This window comes from Ciconia boyciana, chromosome 6 (assembly GCF_034638445.1).
Source record: "Ciconia boyciana chromosome 6, ASM3463844v1, whole genome shotgun sequence".
Classification (NCBI taxonomy): Eukaryota; Metazoa; Chordata; class Aves; order Ciconiiformes; family Ciconiidae; genus Ciconia; species Ciconia boyciana.
In genome coordinates, this window is record NC_132939.1 from 1,544,476 (window position 1) to 1,560,129 (window position 15,654).

Below are 15,654 nucleotides of genomic sequence, written 5' to 3' on the forward strand. Positions count from 1 at the left end.
GCAACAGCTACGAATTAGCTGGCTTGGGAGGAAAAGGCGGCTATGAGAGTGATTTCTAAGCTGCTCTAAGTGCCAGGGAGGAATTCAGAAGGACTCTGATGTTAGCGAACTTTAGGGCCTGAGCTCGGGTAAGAGATGCCCTCCGTGCATCCAGCCACAGGAACAGGTCGCAGCAGAGCCGCTGAACAACCCTGCGGGCACAACGCATCTTCTGTACGCACGGAGAGGCAAAGAAGAGGAATCCTGGGGTCGGAGATGAGGCGTGAGAGCAAACGGCTAGCAGAGAGATCAGACGGAAGAGCAAGCGCTCTGCCAACCGCTATTTGAGAGCTGCTCAACAGCTTGAACAAATCTCCTGTAAGCAGCTCACTGGGCATCAGCAAGAGCGTGCCATGAGCCAGCTCTCCAGAAAGGTCTCCAGATGATGGCTGTGCCTGGGTCAGCGTCACCTGCGACTGTCCGACGCCAGCTCTCTCCCCCGAGACCAGGGAGAAATCTCTCCCCTGCACCACCTGCTCAGCAAGGCTCCCTTATTTTTCCTTTTCAGGCGTGAAGAGCAAGTTCCACCTCAAAACCGCTGAGCCAGCAGCTGCTGAGGCCGTGCGCAGCTTTAGCGGCCACGGCGAGCAGACAGGTCAGGACAGCGCTGGCTTCTGACCCTGGGCAGCTGCAAGCTGCGCCCTGCCAAGCGTCATGCAGCGCACGTCTCTCCAGCCGCGCGTCACCCGAGGCAGGGAGGAGAAGCTCGCTACGTACTTGAAAGCGAGTCCCTCAAAGACAGGCGTCAAGGGCAGCTTGAACGTTTGGCACAGAGTGATGGCGGTGTCGAAGAGGCCGGCCCGGACCAGGAGAGCAACCGTTTCCTCGGGCGTAGAGTTGCCTGCAGGGAAGGAGGACCAGGTAAACGCCTCCCCCAGTGCTTACTGGGGCCTAACCCCATGCAATTCAGCGGCAGAGTTCGCTGTGCTAACGGCCCAATGTAAAACACACTGCAGCAGTAGTTCTCATCGCACGGCTCGAGGTTTTCTTGGCCCCAGGACCATCTCCTGAGCCCAGGAGCTGTCCCTGGAGGGACTGCACAAAGCAGCAGTGACCCGTGGAGCCGTCCCTGATCAGAAGAGGGACACAGGCAGCAACACACGGCCCGTAGTCAAATGCTGCCGCTGCTTAGGTGAGGAGGGAGGGGACAGCCTTGCCACTGGTGTGGCAGGGCTGTATCCAAGTGAGCAAGGCATCAGCTCAGCTCTGCCAGCACAGGCAGGAGGGGCAGTGGCAGGAGGCGAGATGAAACTGTGGCACTCAGCTCCCTGCGTCTCCAGTTTGCCCTCAAACCAGCTTTCCCTGCAATCCCTTGCTGGGAAGTCATCGCCTCCTGATACTTAAAGGGAAAAAATATGTACACGTCGCATAATCCATATCAGAGAGCGGCAGAACATACTTAAAGGGTCAGGGTGGGAGAGTTGCAGCTTTCTGCTCCCCAACAAGGAACAACTTTGATAAGCTAACACTGTCGTGAAGCAGGGTCGTCCAGGACAGCAATTTAAGTCTCGCAGCAAGTGGTTCTTCTAGGGCTTTCTAATTCTGCTTCATCTGGCGGCAATTTCCAGCAAGACAAAAAAAATGCCTTTTTGTCCCAACTCATGAGCTCATCCCCAGCCCCACGCTGCAGACCACTACTAGAGCTTGGCAAAGACAAAAAATGGTGGAAAACTTAAAACTGGATCTCCTGATCACCAAAGCTGCTGAACTTGGTGGCAAGATTTCATGCTAGGGAGGTGAAGAATAGTCCCTGCCAGCTCCTGGGTTTGTCTGTGGGTCAGAACAAAACGGCTGCTTCCTCACCTGAGCTACGACTGAAAGCACGACGACGAGCAAAAACCCCAGGGGAAGCGAGAGGTGGCTGCGCTGCATCCCTCTTACCTGCCACAGCCGCTGTCGACAGGTCATGCTGCACCAGAGTCAGCCGGATCCGGGCCAACACACACTCCCTCTCCAAATCCTCCAGCTCCAGGATCTCGATTTGGCGAGTTGCTGTAACAGATGGACACGAAGGGCTCTCAGCATTTTAAAAGGGTTCCTTGAGCATTGTGCAAAATGTCAAGACCCCTCTGCCATCCTAAAGGGAGTCGTAGCACAGAAAGCACCAAAGGAGGGGCCGGGTTTGCTGCCCCTTCCTTGCTACCTTGAACCGTAGCTATCTCCTCGATACAAACCTCCCATTCCTCCTCTATTAGAGATGCGATCCAATGTTTGGTAACAGCTGCTGCTCTGAACGCCAGGCAACTGCTACAGAAGAGCTCATTCAGAAATAATTGTTTTAAAAATACCCGGCCTTAAATTTTTCTACCATAATGCTGAGGATTACGAGTCTAACCTGACCCCACCATCCTGTGCTTTGGTAGACACAGGCAGAGCGGAGACCTTACCAGCAGAGACTCACCACACGTCAGCAGGGTTCCCAAGAGCACAAACAACAAAAGTCTTGACAGCTAGAAATTGTCTCACAAAGGCTTTTTTTTTTTTTTTTAATTACAAGTTATTTCCACCGAAAGCAAAAGCGCTGACAAGACATCAAACTGCAGACGAGCGTGCACAGAAGCTCCTTGGGGAATAGCTGTTACACGACAGCGTAATGCAACTGGGAGACACTAACACTGGGAGGGTTAACTAGCTTACAGTCCCCCAAATCATTGATCCGACAGAGGCGAGAGCTGCCCTGGGCCGTCTCCCAGCTCACACGGGAGCAGCAGAGCTCTGAGGCCAGGGGAAAGGCTGCTCTCTGACAAGAGTCAGAGGAAGCACCAGGACTGGGCACTTACTTGGAACAGCCGTGCACTCCCCATCGTGGCTTCTCTTCGGGGATGCTCCAGGGCGTTCGTACTTGCAGGAAAAAGCAGAAAGAGGGTTTATGCCCACCTGGTTTCCAAAGGACAAATTGCCTCGATACGATACAGCCCCAACACCAGCTCTCGATTTCAGGCCTTGATTTGAATCAGAAAAGCCATACAACCACTTGGCAGTTCGGGTTACATTTATCTCTAGCTATCGGAAACACTGCACAGCACTAGCTGATCAGGCTACGGTCACCACCTCCCCGCAAACAGATTTGAAACACAAACCATGTTACAGTAATTCTCTTTTTGACTGCTGTTCCGGCTGTTCAGACTCCCCAAAAGATTTGCTCTGTCTTCAACAAAAGGTGATATATTCCCACATATCTACACCAGCCCCCTCCCAAACGTTGTCCTGCTTCCACCCTGCTCCAAAAAGGGGCAATGACACAAGGGTGACGGGTAGGACTGACGTCTCCGTTGAGCGGGGCACGACAGTGCTGCACAAGCCGGCCAAGAAGACGAGAGCAGCAGATTAAGAAGGCCAACACGCCTCTGTTCGTCACATCGGAAAGGATTTTGGAAGCTCCTTCCCAAACGTACAGCTCTAAGTGTCCCCACAGACAATAGCTCAGGTCAGAGGCTTCGTAGGAAGCTCAGCGTTTCCTACCACAGCTCCAGAAGCCGGCTGCACTATCCAGGCGTACTCTGGGCGGATCAACCGTAAGCAGTTAATAGCAGCGAGGAAACAGTTTCCCTGTTTCTGGAGCCCTCGGAGCGTCCGCACCTCCCTGCCCAGGCGCATGCCGTATTCAAACATCACTGTTCCAGCTGAGGAGAGGAGGGGAACACATCAGCCGAGACCCAGGACAGGCCACCCCGCAGGGGTAGGGGAAGCGGCGTCCCAGGCAGGCGGGCCGTTACAACGTGCCCACGCCGAGCTTTACCCTTGCGGTAGTTGTGGCGGTAAATGTGGAACGCGTACAGCAGCTCGTAGTAATTGTGGGTCATCAGGTCCACCGCTCGAGCGTGAGATTCGATGATCCCCACGACCTGCAGCACACAGAGGCTCAAATGGGTCGACAATCCCTTTAAAGAGAGCGGTTGTGCCCCCCTTCCTCCCAGCACAGGCTGATTACCTCGTTATGGAGGTTCACGTAGGGGAACTCCACCAGGTCCTGGAGCTGGGAGCGCTCACAGAGAACCACCACTAGCTGGCGCAGACAGTCCAGCTGCCTGCAGAGAGAGAAGCACAACCGTTCTGGAGGAGCGGGAAGAGACCCATCTCCAGGATGTAGGCTTTAAGCCAGGAACACGCTGCTTTGTGACAAGCTCCGTAGGTTTTTTTTTCTGGCTTAGAACCAAGAAGTCCCTTCAGACTTCTGCTGTGATGGAAATAGAGATCCTGGATAGCAGAGATCCTCTGCAAAGGCCTCTCGGGAGGGCAGTCTCCCTCCCTCAGCTCTATTTGGTAAGATTTTCTTCATCCTCAATTAAAACGCATTCCTACTTCTCCTCTGAACGTCTATTCCAGCCATTCCTCCTCATCACATCCTCCTCTGCTAGGGTGAAGCTTCCTCTACCCAGTTCACTTCCCAGATGATACTCAAGCTGAAAATTCAACTCCAAGTCTTTTCTTTATTAAACTAAATTGACTGGATTCCTAAAGCTTTTCAACATACAACGCCGCATGCGATCCTTTAGCCATTCTTTTGGCTCTTCCCCGAATCAGTTTTTTTCTCCCCGCCCCGTTTCCTCCTTTGAGATAGTGCTGATCCCAGCTGTTCTTACAGAAATGAAGTGTGCCTTTTTAAACATGCCTTTACACATGCTAAACAGTACCTCTTAACACAGCAGCCACGTCCTACCCTAAAGCATCATATCTTCCTTTCAGTTTGATGGAAAAATTGGTACCCGGACCTCCGAGACAAGTGAGCATAAAGGCATAAAAATGTCACCTACCTGCTTGGATCTGGGTTTTGCGTTAAGGCTACATATGCTTCACTGTTGTGTCCCAAATCCAAGTGATGTTTGAAGATGCAAGTCCTCAAAGTAGCCTGAAAACACCAAAGAGCACAAACCAGCATGTTTCGAGTTATACAACTAAAAAGAAAGTCCCGTGTAAGCTCCCTGAAGAAACGTCTTGGTGCAAAAGAAGTGACCTGTACCTGGCTTCTCCAGTCATCCGCCGATTCCATGACGGCCAGGGTCGCCAGCTGGATGACCAGCTCCGGTAAACCCACCATGTCCAACAAGCGCAGAACCTGGAGAAGACAATAGCGTTGGCCGCAGCAGTACTGAAGCATGGGTCGGGTTGGCGAGGGGTTTTTTTGTTTGTTTTTAAGAGCTACCCCTGCCCCTAACAACCATAAGAGCAGCCAAAAGATTTTGTTAATGTTGCTAAGTGATTAGACTGAAAAAGGAAAGATTTTGGTAAGTCACAGAGGTCTGAACCAAATCCCAGCACAACAAGTCCAGCTATGGCTTTTCTGGAGGACTCATCTCTGCACGTGGAGTTTTCTGAAACATGTTAGCGTTGACAGTTACAGTAAACCCCTGCGACAGAGAGGTAAACAGTTCTGTCCCCAAGCATGCATGCAGCTGTATTAGAGGGAGAAGTTCCCTCTCCAAGGGCACCTGACAAATCTTTGTGTTTTCTGGATTTCAAAATCAGGGAATCCCTTACAATGAGTCTAGGTCCAAGCTTGCAGCCTGTCTGAACTACGGTATTATGCAAGCAGAAAGATCCTATCTCAATTTAAAGATGTTAATTTTAATTTGCCTCAAAGCTTAAGAACCTTCCCCTTAAGCAGCATCTTACATCTAGCCTGAACATGTCTGGCTTCTGCCTCCAGCAGCTGGATCTCACCCTGCCTTTTTCTGCCAGATAACAAAGTCCTCTGCTATTAGGAAACTAATAGGTGGAAAGCACCTAGCTTTCACACTGTAGTCACCTTGTCACCACCCCCCAAAAAAGTAAACTGACTACACTGAGGTTTCACCTCCCAAAAGAGTATGTTTTCTGAGTCTCGAGTCACTTCCCCAAAAGCCGGGGACACCAAGCGGGAATTCTCTCTCCAAGCAGTGTCTGCGTGGAACGACTTGATGCCAGTTTACTCAGACAGGACCGCGTACACCGGGCCAGCTCAGCCATACCTTGTTGTAGTACTGCAGGCGTGGAGTGGAGACCATCTCACCCTCCTCAGGTTGGATCAGCCTGTCCAAGAACTCTTCTCTTCCCACCTCTGATGCAGCTTGGCAGAAACAGTCCAAAGCCTAGAAGCAGACTAGAAATCAGCTTGCGTGTGCCCCCTGGGGGACTGACCCAGCCTGCTGTACTGGTGAGAGGACAGCGCTGCCCCTTCCAGCTCCAGTGTACGAGACCTGCTGGCCCCAAGCTAACGAGAACTTCCCCAAGAGCAGATCCCACCGCCCCCCTCCAATCCCATTCTTTGCCCAAAGGAGGCAGAGCTCGAGATGACGTTTCCTGACTTGCACAGCAGAAACAAGGCTGGTCCTACCTGTGCACCTCCTCCCTCCCAAGGAAAAAGGTCCCAGACCCTAGAGGGAGGCAGCGCCGGAAGGAGACTAGGGCCTTACCTTGTGGCCCTCACCCATGACAAGGTAGCACCTGCCCATCATGAAGCAGCAGGAGCCCATGTTCACGTGGCACCACGGCTGCAGCAGGCGAATGTATTCCTACAGGAGAGGAGGAACAGGAGTTTCAGAACTCGCTCGTGACCTGCAGGCACCCAGTACCAGAGGAAAAGTTCGATTGCTAACACCAAAGCCCTATTTTGGTGGCCCCTTTAGCCGCAGTGCTCACACAAATCCCACTTGTCCACCTCGAGGGCTGGTTTCCCCAGCCCCAGAGTCCCCTCGGTGCACAGATGGGGAGACATCCCCGCCACGTGCTCCCAGGAAACAACTTGCTTTGAACAGCTCCAGTGTCTGTACGAAGCGCCTGCGAAACAACACCCAACATCCCCAAAATCAGACACGACGCTCTCTACGACCGCTGCAAACCTGCTGTAGGGAACCGCAAAGGAAACGTTACCCTGGCGTGCACAGAGCGTGAACGGGAACGCACATGTGTGAAGGCAGCGGGAGAACAGGCACAGCAGGCGTTAGAAGAGCAATATCTGTGCAGCAGGGCAGGAGAGGGAGAGCAGCCAAGGAAGACCATGGATTACAGAAACAAACTGACAGGCATGGGGTGGAGCGCTGACGGCACCAAGGGCACACCGCAAATAAAGCCACAACACGGACGCTGGCCAGGGCGATACAACTCAGCCTGGCCCTGTGCCTGCTCTGTCAGGATAATATAAGAGCTGCAAAGTGTCATCACCTATCAAGAAGCAGCTAGGAAGCACGATGAAAACTCAAAAGCTGGCATCCCTTGTGCCTGGGAGAGTGGCGTATGCTCTTCATATTCGAAGAAGCAGAGATGTCCCACTAGCAGGGCTCTGGGACGCAGCAGGAAAGGAGGAGGAGAAGCCAGGACCCGGCAGTAAAGCCAAGGTTTCACCAGCCGACCTCCATCTTTGCATGTGCATAAACCACCAGCGCATATGCCTCGTCTACCCCAGCCACGGGTCCACTAAAAGCCACGTGGCAATGCATCCTCTGAGCCTGGATTTGCTGCTCAAATTAGCCAGCTACAACAGATAAATCCCACCCCAGGCTTGCTCAACAGCTTGTCATACAGAATAAGCAACAAGGAGAGGTCTGGCCCTCGTCCCAGGCCAGTGCTTTGGTCACTAGACCTTCTCTGTGCCCGCCCGTTACTCGCAGGGTGCTTCCTGTATCTCCACCTTTATTTGGGTCACCGCGCTCACGCTCACAGCAAATCTGGTGTTAGCTCCCCGAGGTCAATGCACTTAATCCAAGTTTACGTGACCGACTGGGATCAGTAAGCATAACAGAAGGTAGCGGGGAGGAGGAGGAGCCCGCTCCTGCAGAGATAAAAGTCTTTTGTATCTCCTTGAGGCGGGACACAAGCGAGGCGAACGCAATGCAAGGAAATTCAAAGCGTGCTCGCGCCACGAGAGTGCACATATGCCAGGAGGCAGAACGATGCCGCACAAACCGTCCTGGCATTTCCTGGCTCAAAAGCTCTGCAGATTTGACATTCTTCTCGGCAGCAACACGAACACAAAAGAAAGCAATACAGCCCCCAGGTGTAAGGGACTGTGAGAATAAAAGGTTCTGCTAAGCTCAGGAAAAACATCTCATTAATAACAGCCTGCCTAGCCCTGCGTGCCTCAAGGACTGCCATCAGTCGGGGAATGAAACGCGTCACATGGCTCTGCAGACAAGAAATCGTGCAGTTCAGAACTAGAGCACAAGCAGCTACAACTACCAAGCCCCGGAAGAGCATGGGAAGAGACGGTGAAGAAGCAGTGGTCTGAAATACAGCACTCTATGGACACACCCGAAAAAAAGTAGTTCACTTGCCCTGCTGCCAGGATGTTGGGGGCGCAGCCGGGGATGGAAAGATGATGGATGTTTCTTACACCTTTTTTTACTAGTAGGGACATTTAAGAAGTAGACAAGCCCTCCTGTAACAGTACTTCTGCCGCTGGGTTGAAGACAGCCTTCTGAATCCCCAGCCCCGTGGGCAATCTGTTTGCAATGGTACCACAGGAAAGGCTACGGGCACATCAGCAGCTAACGAGCTATTGGATTACGGGCTTGCTGTGATATTTAAACAAGCTCCGCAAAGATGTTTCTTGCACGCAGTATCATGCTGTCAGACAAGCCCTGGGAGACTGAACTCCCACAAAAAGGGTATATAATAATCCTGAGCACTTACGCTTGGGTTTTCTTGAAAATAGATAAAAGAGGAAATGCATAAGACTACCATCTTGAATCATTCCCCAACAAACTCTCTGCAGCATTTTCTAGGTATGAGATATTTAGCGAAAAGCCCTTCTGTTAGCAGAGGTTGAGGTGGACACTACAGGGAACGAGAGGGATGCATGAGGAAGATGGAAGATATTTGCTACCTTACAGTTTGTTCACTGCGCTGATGCTGCGATAGTTATAAGAGAGATTTCTAACAATTCTCCAAAAGATTTGTTCCTTTCAGTCCATTTCATCTGCAGGACAAACTTCCAGCCCATCATCTCCAAAAGGAAGACATGGGAGCAGAGCGCTTGGGAAGATTAGCTCACGTCTGACCTCAGAGAGCAGCAACTAGGGGAAAGCAGAACAAACTCCAGCGACTGGAAAGATGATGTTTTGGGTAGCTTTTTCTAAGCAGAGGGCAGGCGGCTGTGCACAGAGCTCACACTGCGTTACGCCTCTGCATCGGCCAAAGCGCAGAGCTGCTACTGAAAGAAACCCACGCGTGGAAAGAGACTGTTGCGCTCACTCCTGCTCTTCCCCTTCCAGCTCCTGAGAGAGAGCCGGCACGAAGCACTTACCTGCAGCTGCGTGTACTGACAGCTCCCCATCAGGCACTCGGGGAAGAGGAAGCTGGGATTGCTGGGCCATCTGAGCGGAGGCTAAGGAACAGAGGATAATCCAGTCTGGAGAGCTCGGGAGAACTAGTCTGAAAGTCGGCATGCCTCTCACGCTCAGTTTGCGGAGGAAAAGGAGAGATTAAGCTGCTCTTTATACAAGTCATTATTCTGTAATAAGATTTATCCATATTAGAACAAAACCGTTAGTACATCTAATCCACAACTGCCCAGATCTTGTTACCCTTCCAAATCTCCCAGCATCGCACCTCGCCAAGTTGCTAGAGCTCAGGGGCTTAAAGTCAAAAACTCAAATCCGTTATTGTGCACCTAAATGGGATGGATTCTGTGAAATCTTAAAATACCCGCAAATCCCATTAATACTAACAACAGTTACTTGTTCAGGAGACTCGTCTTCGAAATCTGGGTGTGGAGAACATTGATTTTGGAACTGCACGAGGCTCAGTGGCAGAGATGGACAACTTACAAGCCCCCGAGCACTCCGCAGCCCACCACCCTAACCCTCCTGCTAGCCCCAGCCCTCCTCCCACAGACCCACTGACGCTCCCAGCCTCAGGGCCGGGACGCGATACGCAGCCTCCGTGCGATCTCGCACAACTCGTGCAGGGGCTCCGGCACTGCCGTACCGTACAAAAACTCCTCCTGGTTACAGCCCGGCGAGAGCAAGCACCTCGCAGCGGGTTTACAGCCAAGGATACAGGAGCGGCAGAAAGTCAGCCACTATTGCGGTAATGAGATGGGGCCAGTTCAAACTTGTTTCAGCCAAAGAGGTGTTTGGTTGCAAGAAGAGTCGAGATATGATGTGCTTTCTGGCCACTTCCTGAAAGAACAGCTCCACAATTGTTTGAGGGCCGGATACTAAAAATACAAAGTTAAAGAAACACTGAGAAGAGGGCCCGCAGGAGACATCCCAGGCTTTCTACACCGCACTGTGCTCATCAGCCCGAACATCACAGATTAAGTCAGAGCAAAACAATAAGCGTGTTCAATACTCAAACTTGTTGGATTTGGATTTCTCTTGCTGTCTGGTTAAGTCAGAGGGAGCAGCAGGAGATCAAAGAGCCACATACTGCAATGTTTATTAACCACAACTCAATTATAACACGAAAAAAAAAGGGCTGTGCTCTCTCTCCAGTTGCGCTACTCGCAACCCAGCCGCAGCTTTCCAGCACGGCCGAGTGTTTTGCAGGGCAGGGCTGAGGGAGTGCTGATTTGGCTATCTGGCTCTGTTCAAATGCCTCCCTCCTCATTCCAGCACCCTAAGCAGTCCAATCTCCCATTAGCTAACTGTTTTCAACGCCTCTCCCCAAGCTGCCACCTCCTTTCTATCTTCCCTACGTTTCACATATTTCTCCCGAAGCACAGCAGCCAAACAGGACTTTCCTCATGAGCGGGCCAAGAAATAACCCACGACACTGGCGCACACAAAGGATGCTTTCAATTTCGCTTTCACGCGCTGACATTTACGTCGAGGCAACTGCCTCCTGAACCGAGACTCATTCAGGGAGAGTTCGGACCCTGAAGATCGCAGCCCGCTTACAAAGAGCACGGATGCCCCAGGCTCGTCAGCAAGTGGAGGAAATTCTTCCCCAGCTCACAGCCCTTCACATGTGGCACTGCTGCCTGTTTGTCACTGATTTTCTCAGCTCCCTCTGAAGTCTCTCAGCCTCGAAGTGCCACGCAGACTAGTTACAGCAGGCTCTTACCTGTGCATTTTCTCCCCTACCCTGCTCACCACCTCCCTCTGTAACCACTTCAAGGTACGCATCCTCCTAATTAAGTTGCCTTATATTCTCCCCCATTAGGATTTCTCCCCCAAGACAGTAACCCAAAGCGTATGTCTTTGCAGCAAGACTTTTAAAGTGTGAATGAATTATCAGCTGCAATTTCCCCCTTGAGGTACTGGCTGCGAGCAACACTCACGTCTGAATTGCAAAGCGTTGGAAGCACAAGCATGTTTTGGGGAAGTATTTCTACATTCTCTCGCTTCCTTGAGCTGCTGCTCCTGCTCGCTGTGGGATAAAGGCCAGCGAGCAGGACAGACCCGGTCTGACCCACTACAGCCGCTGTAACGTGCAGGAGCGACACGTGAGCTCGGCTGATACTGCCAGGGCCAGAATTAACAACGTTTGGCTGAGCAAGGCCTTCCCCTCCTCCTCAGGCTGAGAATAAGATCCACGTCTCTGGTCTGAGTCCAATGCTACAAGATACACTGCTTTCGTTGTTGTTTTTTGGTGGACAGCGTGACAAACATCTCCACGTAAAGTGGGGTCATTCAACCACACGCACTCCACTAGCCCAGTGCATGAAGCATTTCCCTCGGGTGGCAGAGACGCAGAGCGCAAGAGGTATAAATAACAGAAACCGAGAGCTGATGAACTGTGGACATCTTACCTAGTTTATGGGGTGTTAGAGCAGTGGTGTCTGCTAACTCCAACACAGATAGATGCTGCAGATTAGATTCCCTAGAGAAGAAAAAGCCGTCAGTGAAGAGACAACAAAACGCCTCCTGCTTTAATTGTGCTCATTGTTCAACTCAAATGACTCCTACTGCTGAAAAAGGCAACAGCGCACAGAACAGCGAGGCCTCACACGGCAGAATTAGCACAAGGCAAAGAGTCAGCTCAAAACATGGAAAGAAAAAAAACCCTCCCCAGCACAACCTGACTCCTAGAGCGATACTCCCACAGCAACCACCAGCTTTCCATACCAGGAAGGGCATTTCAGGTGGATTTAGCAGGAACCTACAATCAAAGACAGAACGGGCACGGTAGAGACTTACAGCGTGTCGACAGGGACATCCGACGCCAGGCACTGGCTTGCCCACCTGATCAGGTAGTAGGACAGCAGCAGGGGAGAGGTGCGGTGCAGCAGGTCCTGCTGAGACTGGAATAGCTGTCCCCCTCCCAAAACCATCTGCAAGCAAACCACAGAGGCTGGCTCACCGACAGGCCAAGCCCAGAGCAACAGCAGGACAAGGGCAATCAGTGAGGTTTGTATCGGGCTCAGCTTGTCCCTCCTGCTAACGCCAAGGTGGTCAATAGCCCAGCAGTTAGCCCACCCAGGAGACCAGCAGGACTCTTGCGCACACCAGAATAACCCAGGCAGAAATTACAGCGTCACCTCCGGACCAAGGGGTGAGTTAACTATTTTGGTGGCCCAGAGCCCATGGGGAAAGTTTAACAAACAAAGCTATGTGCACACCGAGTGCTTCTCTAGCCTACAAACACCAGCACCTGCTGATGCCAGGGACACCAGCAAAAAGGTGCTTTGCGCTGGCACCGAGAGCAAAATCACGGCTTTGCTGCAGAGACCATCTCGGGGCCCAGCCCTGCTGCCCAGGCATTGCATCCCTGCGCGCTCCAGCCAAGAGCGGCACGGCTGGGTGACAAGGGAGGAAAAGCAATCCACGCTTGGGAAGGACACAAGCGTGTCAAGGTGGCAAAGCAGCAGTTCCTCATCAAGCAAGCAGCAGGTCACGCGCCTTGGGAGAGCCTGGCTCCAGAAGGGCACCTTGCAACGTGCTTTAAATGCTCCCAGGGCAACCTTAACCAGGAAGAAGGGGATGATTTCTTTTCAACCAAGAAACAACTGCAGTAATGTTTCCAAGTAAATAATATGGGTTTAAACAACACTCCCTTTGTCTGGGGACTTGTTCCGCACCCCTGCATCCACCCAAACCATCAGTATTCTCTCTTGTGCGGCCACACAGCCAACAGGATGGACCCAGACCAGCCCACCCCACGACCACAAACACAGCTGCCATCGCGGCGGCTGTTTGCACTGGCTGGAGCAGCCTCAGAGGCTGAAACCACAGCCTCTGGGTAAACACTGCTGCTGTGACGCAAAGGTGCTGCGTTGCCAGAGAACAAGGCTGCAATCATGTGCGTGCAGGGCTGCACAGGGGGGTGGGAGGGACGGGGAATAGATGGGAGAACGGTACGTGCTCAGGCAGCGCTGTTTCAGACGGGAGGCTGGAAATGATGCCCTCCTCCCGCAAAGAGAGTTTTGCTTCCTGGATGCTCAGCATGGAAAGAGACAGTTAGGGTGTGAGCGCAGCACACCGCTGCTTTGCTTAGGGTGACAAAAGAGGCTGGAGGAGAGAACAGGGCTTGCCCAAGCCCTGGGCTAGTTCAAACAGCCTCCAGTGTTTTGTGGGAAGAGACAAGAGCTCACAGTCTGGCACCGGCAGAAGCCCTGCTCCAAAAGTTCAAAGAGCGTAGCAGTAGCTTCTAGGGCTGTACTCACAGGATCTCCAAGCCGCAGCAACAGCTGTTGGAGGATCAACAGGTCCCGACAGATCAGGAAACGGATGGTGGCAATCTTACATACCCCCAAGCAAACCACGCTGACAGCGGTACCACTACCATACAGCTGGGTGAGGTTCATGCGCATATTTAGATGGTGAGCTGAAAGATAAAATCAGTGAGATAAGGGGAGGAACTAGACCAACCAGAACACTTGCTGAGCTGCCGCTTTCCCAGCCCAAACGCACTGCTGTAAAGCTTTCACCTCTTTCCATGTCAGCGTCTGTCTCGTAGTCCATCTCTCGGATGAGCACTCCGATGGCATGGATGGGGTTTCTGATCTCCTGCAGTTTGCTGTGTATATCCTCCATCACATTTTCCCTGCAAAGTGAAAAAGATAACAATCAGCAACGTGAGGTTTAAACTCAAGAGGGCTCCCTTTCCTCCCTTACTGATCCTCCCTGGAAGGAAGCGTATCTGATCAGCCTGGACATTCTTGAAGGGAATCCTTTTCTGGCTTGGAGTTTTATTACAGCGCCAGCAGGGACCAGCCTATTTATTCCACTCCCCCAGGCTACCAGGAAATAACAGTCGGATAGCTGGCATTCCACAGGGGAACGATTTCAGGAGGTGAGCACAGTAACCACACGGCTTGACCAAGGCTCTGACCTCTACCTAACATCTGCAGGCACTTGCTTTCCACACTGCAATGATCACCTAACAGGAACTTGTTCCTCTTCTTCTCTCTGTCTCACCTGAGAATCCCCTAAATGTCTTTTCAGGAGGGCCCCAGGCAATAGCAAGGGAGTTCTGGATGGAAGACCCTGCTGATGCCACCAATACCCACGCTCCCCATCTCTGAGGGAACCTGGAAAAGTCTCCTGCAGCACAGGGAGAGCCTGCACATCTCAAATGGGCTTTGATGCCAATCAAGGCCGGCTCCAGGCAATCCCTGCTCAGCCATCCGGGCCTCCCCGCAGGGGAGCTTCCGCAAAAACATCTCCTTACGTGTCGTTAGCTATCAAGTCCTCCAGGATCTGCTCTGCAGCCTTTTCTGGAGGCTGGAGGCGGGAGCAAGCCATTTCCATTATGAATGCCATTTCCATGGAAATTGATTCTCCGATCAGTCGAAGGCACTGGACAAGACAGACAACATCACGAGACATCTCCAAATCTGTAATGAAAGAATCTAACTGTATATTTAAAAGAGATTTCAAAGCGAAGGTGGAAGGACCATTCAAAAATCAGTCAGCTCAGCTCCTATCAGCAAACTACTAGCAGCAGATTGGTCTCAGTCCCGCACGTCAAACTGACCCTTCCCTGTTGACTATGAGGCTGAATTAAAACTCAGGAGCTGACAAGGGAAAGATTTGGGCTTTATTATTTGGAAAGTAAAAAATACTGATGCAACAATAAAACAATTAAATTCCCTCCAAGGGATTTTCTCCAGTCACAGGATGAAAGGAAATAATTAGTGCAGGGTAAGAGCAAAACAACCCCAGAGCAAATGGTCCAGCTTAGCTCTGCCAAGCAGAACACACTCTTGTTACAGCAGCTATCCATTTGCAGCACCACCTCCCACAGCTGAGAGAGGATTTTCACATTCTTAGAAGTGATCTGAAGATCCAGTACTGAGGGTTTAAATCACTGCTTTGCAATGCAATCCTTTATGTATGCGTTTTTAAAATTAAGTCACTTTTTTTTGAGAAGCTTGAAACAGACAGGGCAGGAACTGCTAGCCTCCCAAACCCAGCCCAGGCCTCCAGCTTTCCTTCCCTCAGATCCAGAAATAGCTCAACCAAATGGACGACGATTCTTCTTTATAAAAATATAAAAATCACTCAAGCATGAAAGTGGAGCTTAGGTAACATTTTCCGTTGCCGCCGCCTTGTGAAACGTCATTCCATGGCCAGCAATGCATAGAGGGCACTGTGGCGACAATATTAACGACAGGTTTTGCACACTCTGGCATTTACTTCCCCGAGACAAGAAATGGCACAGTCCCTTCTCCACAGCTTACGTGAAAAACATTCATACAAAAACATTGTACTAAAACCTAAGTTTGCAGAACTGGGCAGCTGAGCCCAGCAT

At 51.6% G+C, this 15,654-nt stretch overlaps 1 protein-coding gene across 1 annotated transcript in view; it reads right to left on the reverse strand.

Moving 5' to 3' along the window:
- NUP160 (nucleoporin 160) overlaps positions 1-15,654 on the reverse strand; it is a 29,409-nt gene that overhangs the window by 2,321 nt on the left and 11,434 nt on the right. The window contains exons 14-30 of the mRNA XM_072865921.1: positions 14,572-14,737; positions 13,829-13,944; positions 13,565-13,725; positions 12,099-12,232; positions 11,711-11,781; positions 10,015-10,174; positions 9,260-9,329; positions 6,432-6,530; positions 5,988-6,107; positions 5,000-5,095; positions 4,794-4,888; positions 3,971-4,067; positions 3,779-3,884; positions 3,502-3,662; positions 2,820-2,880; positions 1,921-2,031; positions 757-880 (exon numbers count right to left, since the gene is read on the reverse strand). Coding sequence (XP_072722022.1) covers positions 757-880; positions 1,921-2,031; positions 2,820-2,880; positions 3,502-3,662; positions 3,779-3,884; positions 3,971-4,067; positions 4,794-4,888; positions 5,000-5,095; positions 5,988-6,107; positions 6,432-6,530; positions 9,260-9,329; positions 10,015-10,174; positions 11,711-11,781; positions 12,099-12,232; positions 13,565-13,725; positions 13,829-13,944; positions 14,572-14,737 — 1,948 coding nt within the window. The remainder of the gene's footprint in view (positions 1-756; positions 881-1,920; positions 2,032-2,819; positions 2,881-3,501; positions 3,663-3,778; positions 3,885-3,970; positions 4,068-4,793; positions 4,889-4,999; positions 5,096-5,987; positions 6,108-6,431; positions 6,531-9,259; positions 9,330-10,014; positions 10,175-11,710; positions 11,782-12,098; positions 12,233-13,564; positions 13,726-13,828; positions 13,945-14,571; positions 14,738-15,654) is intronic.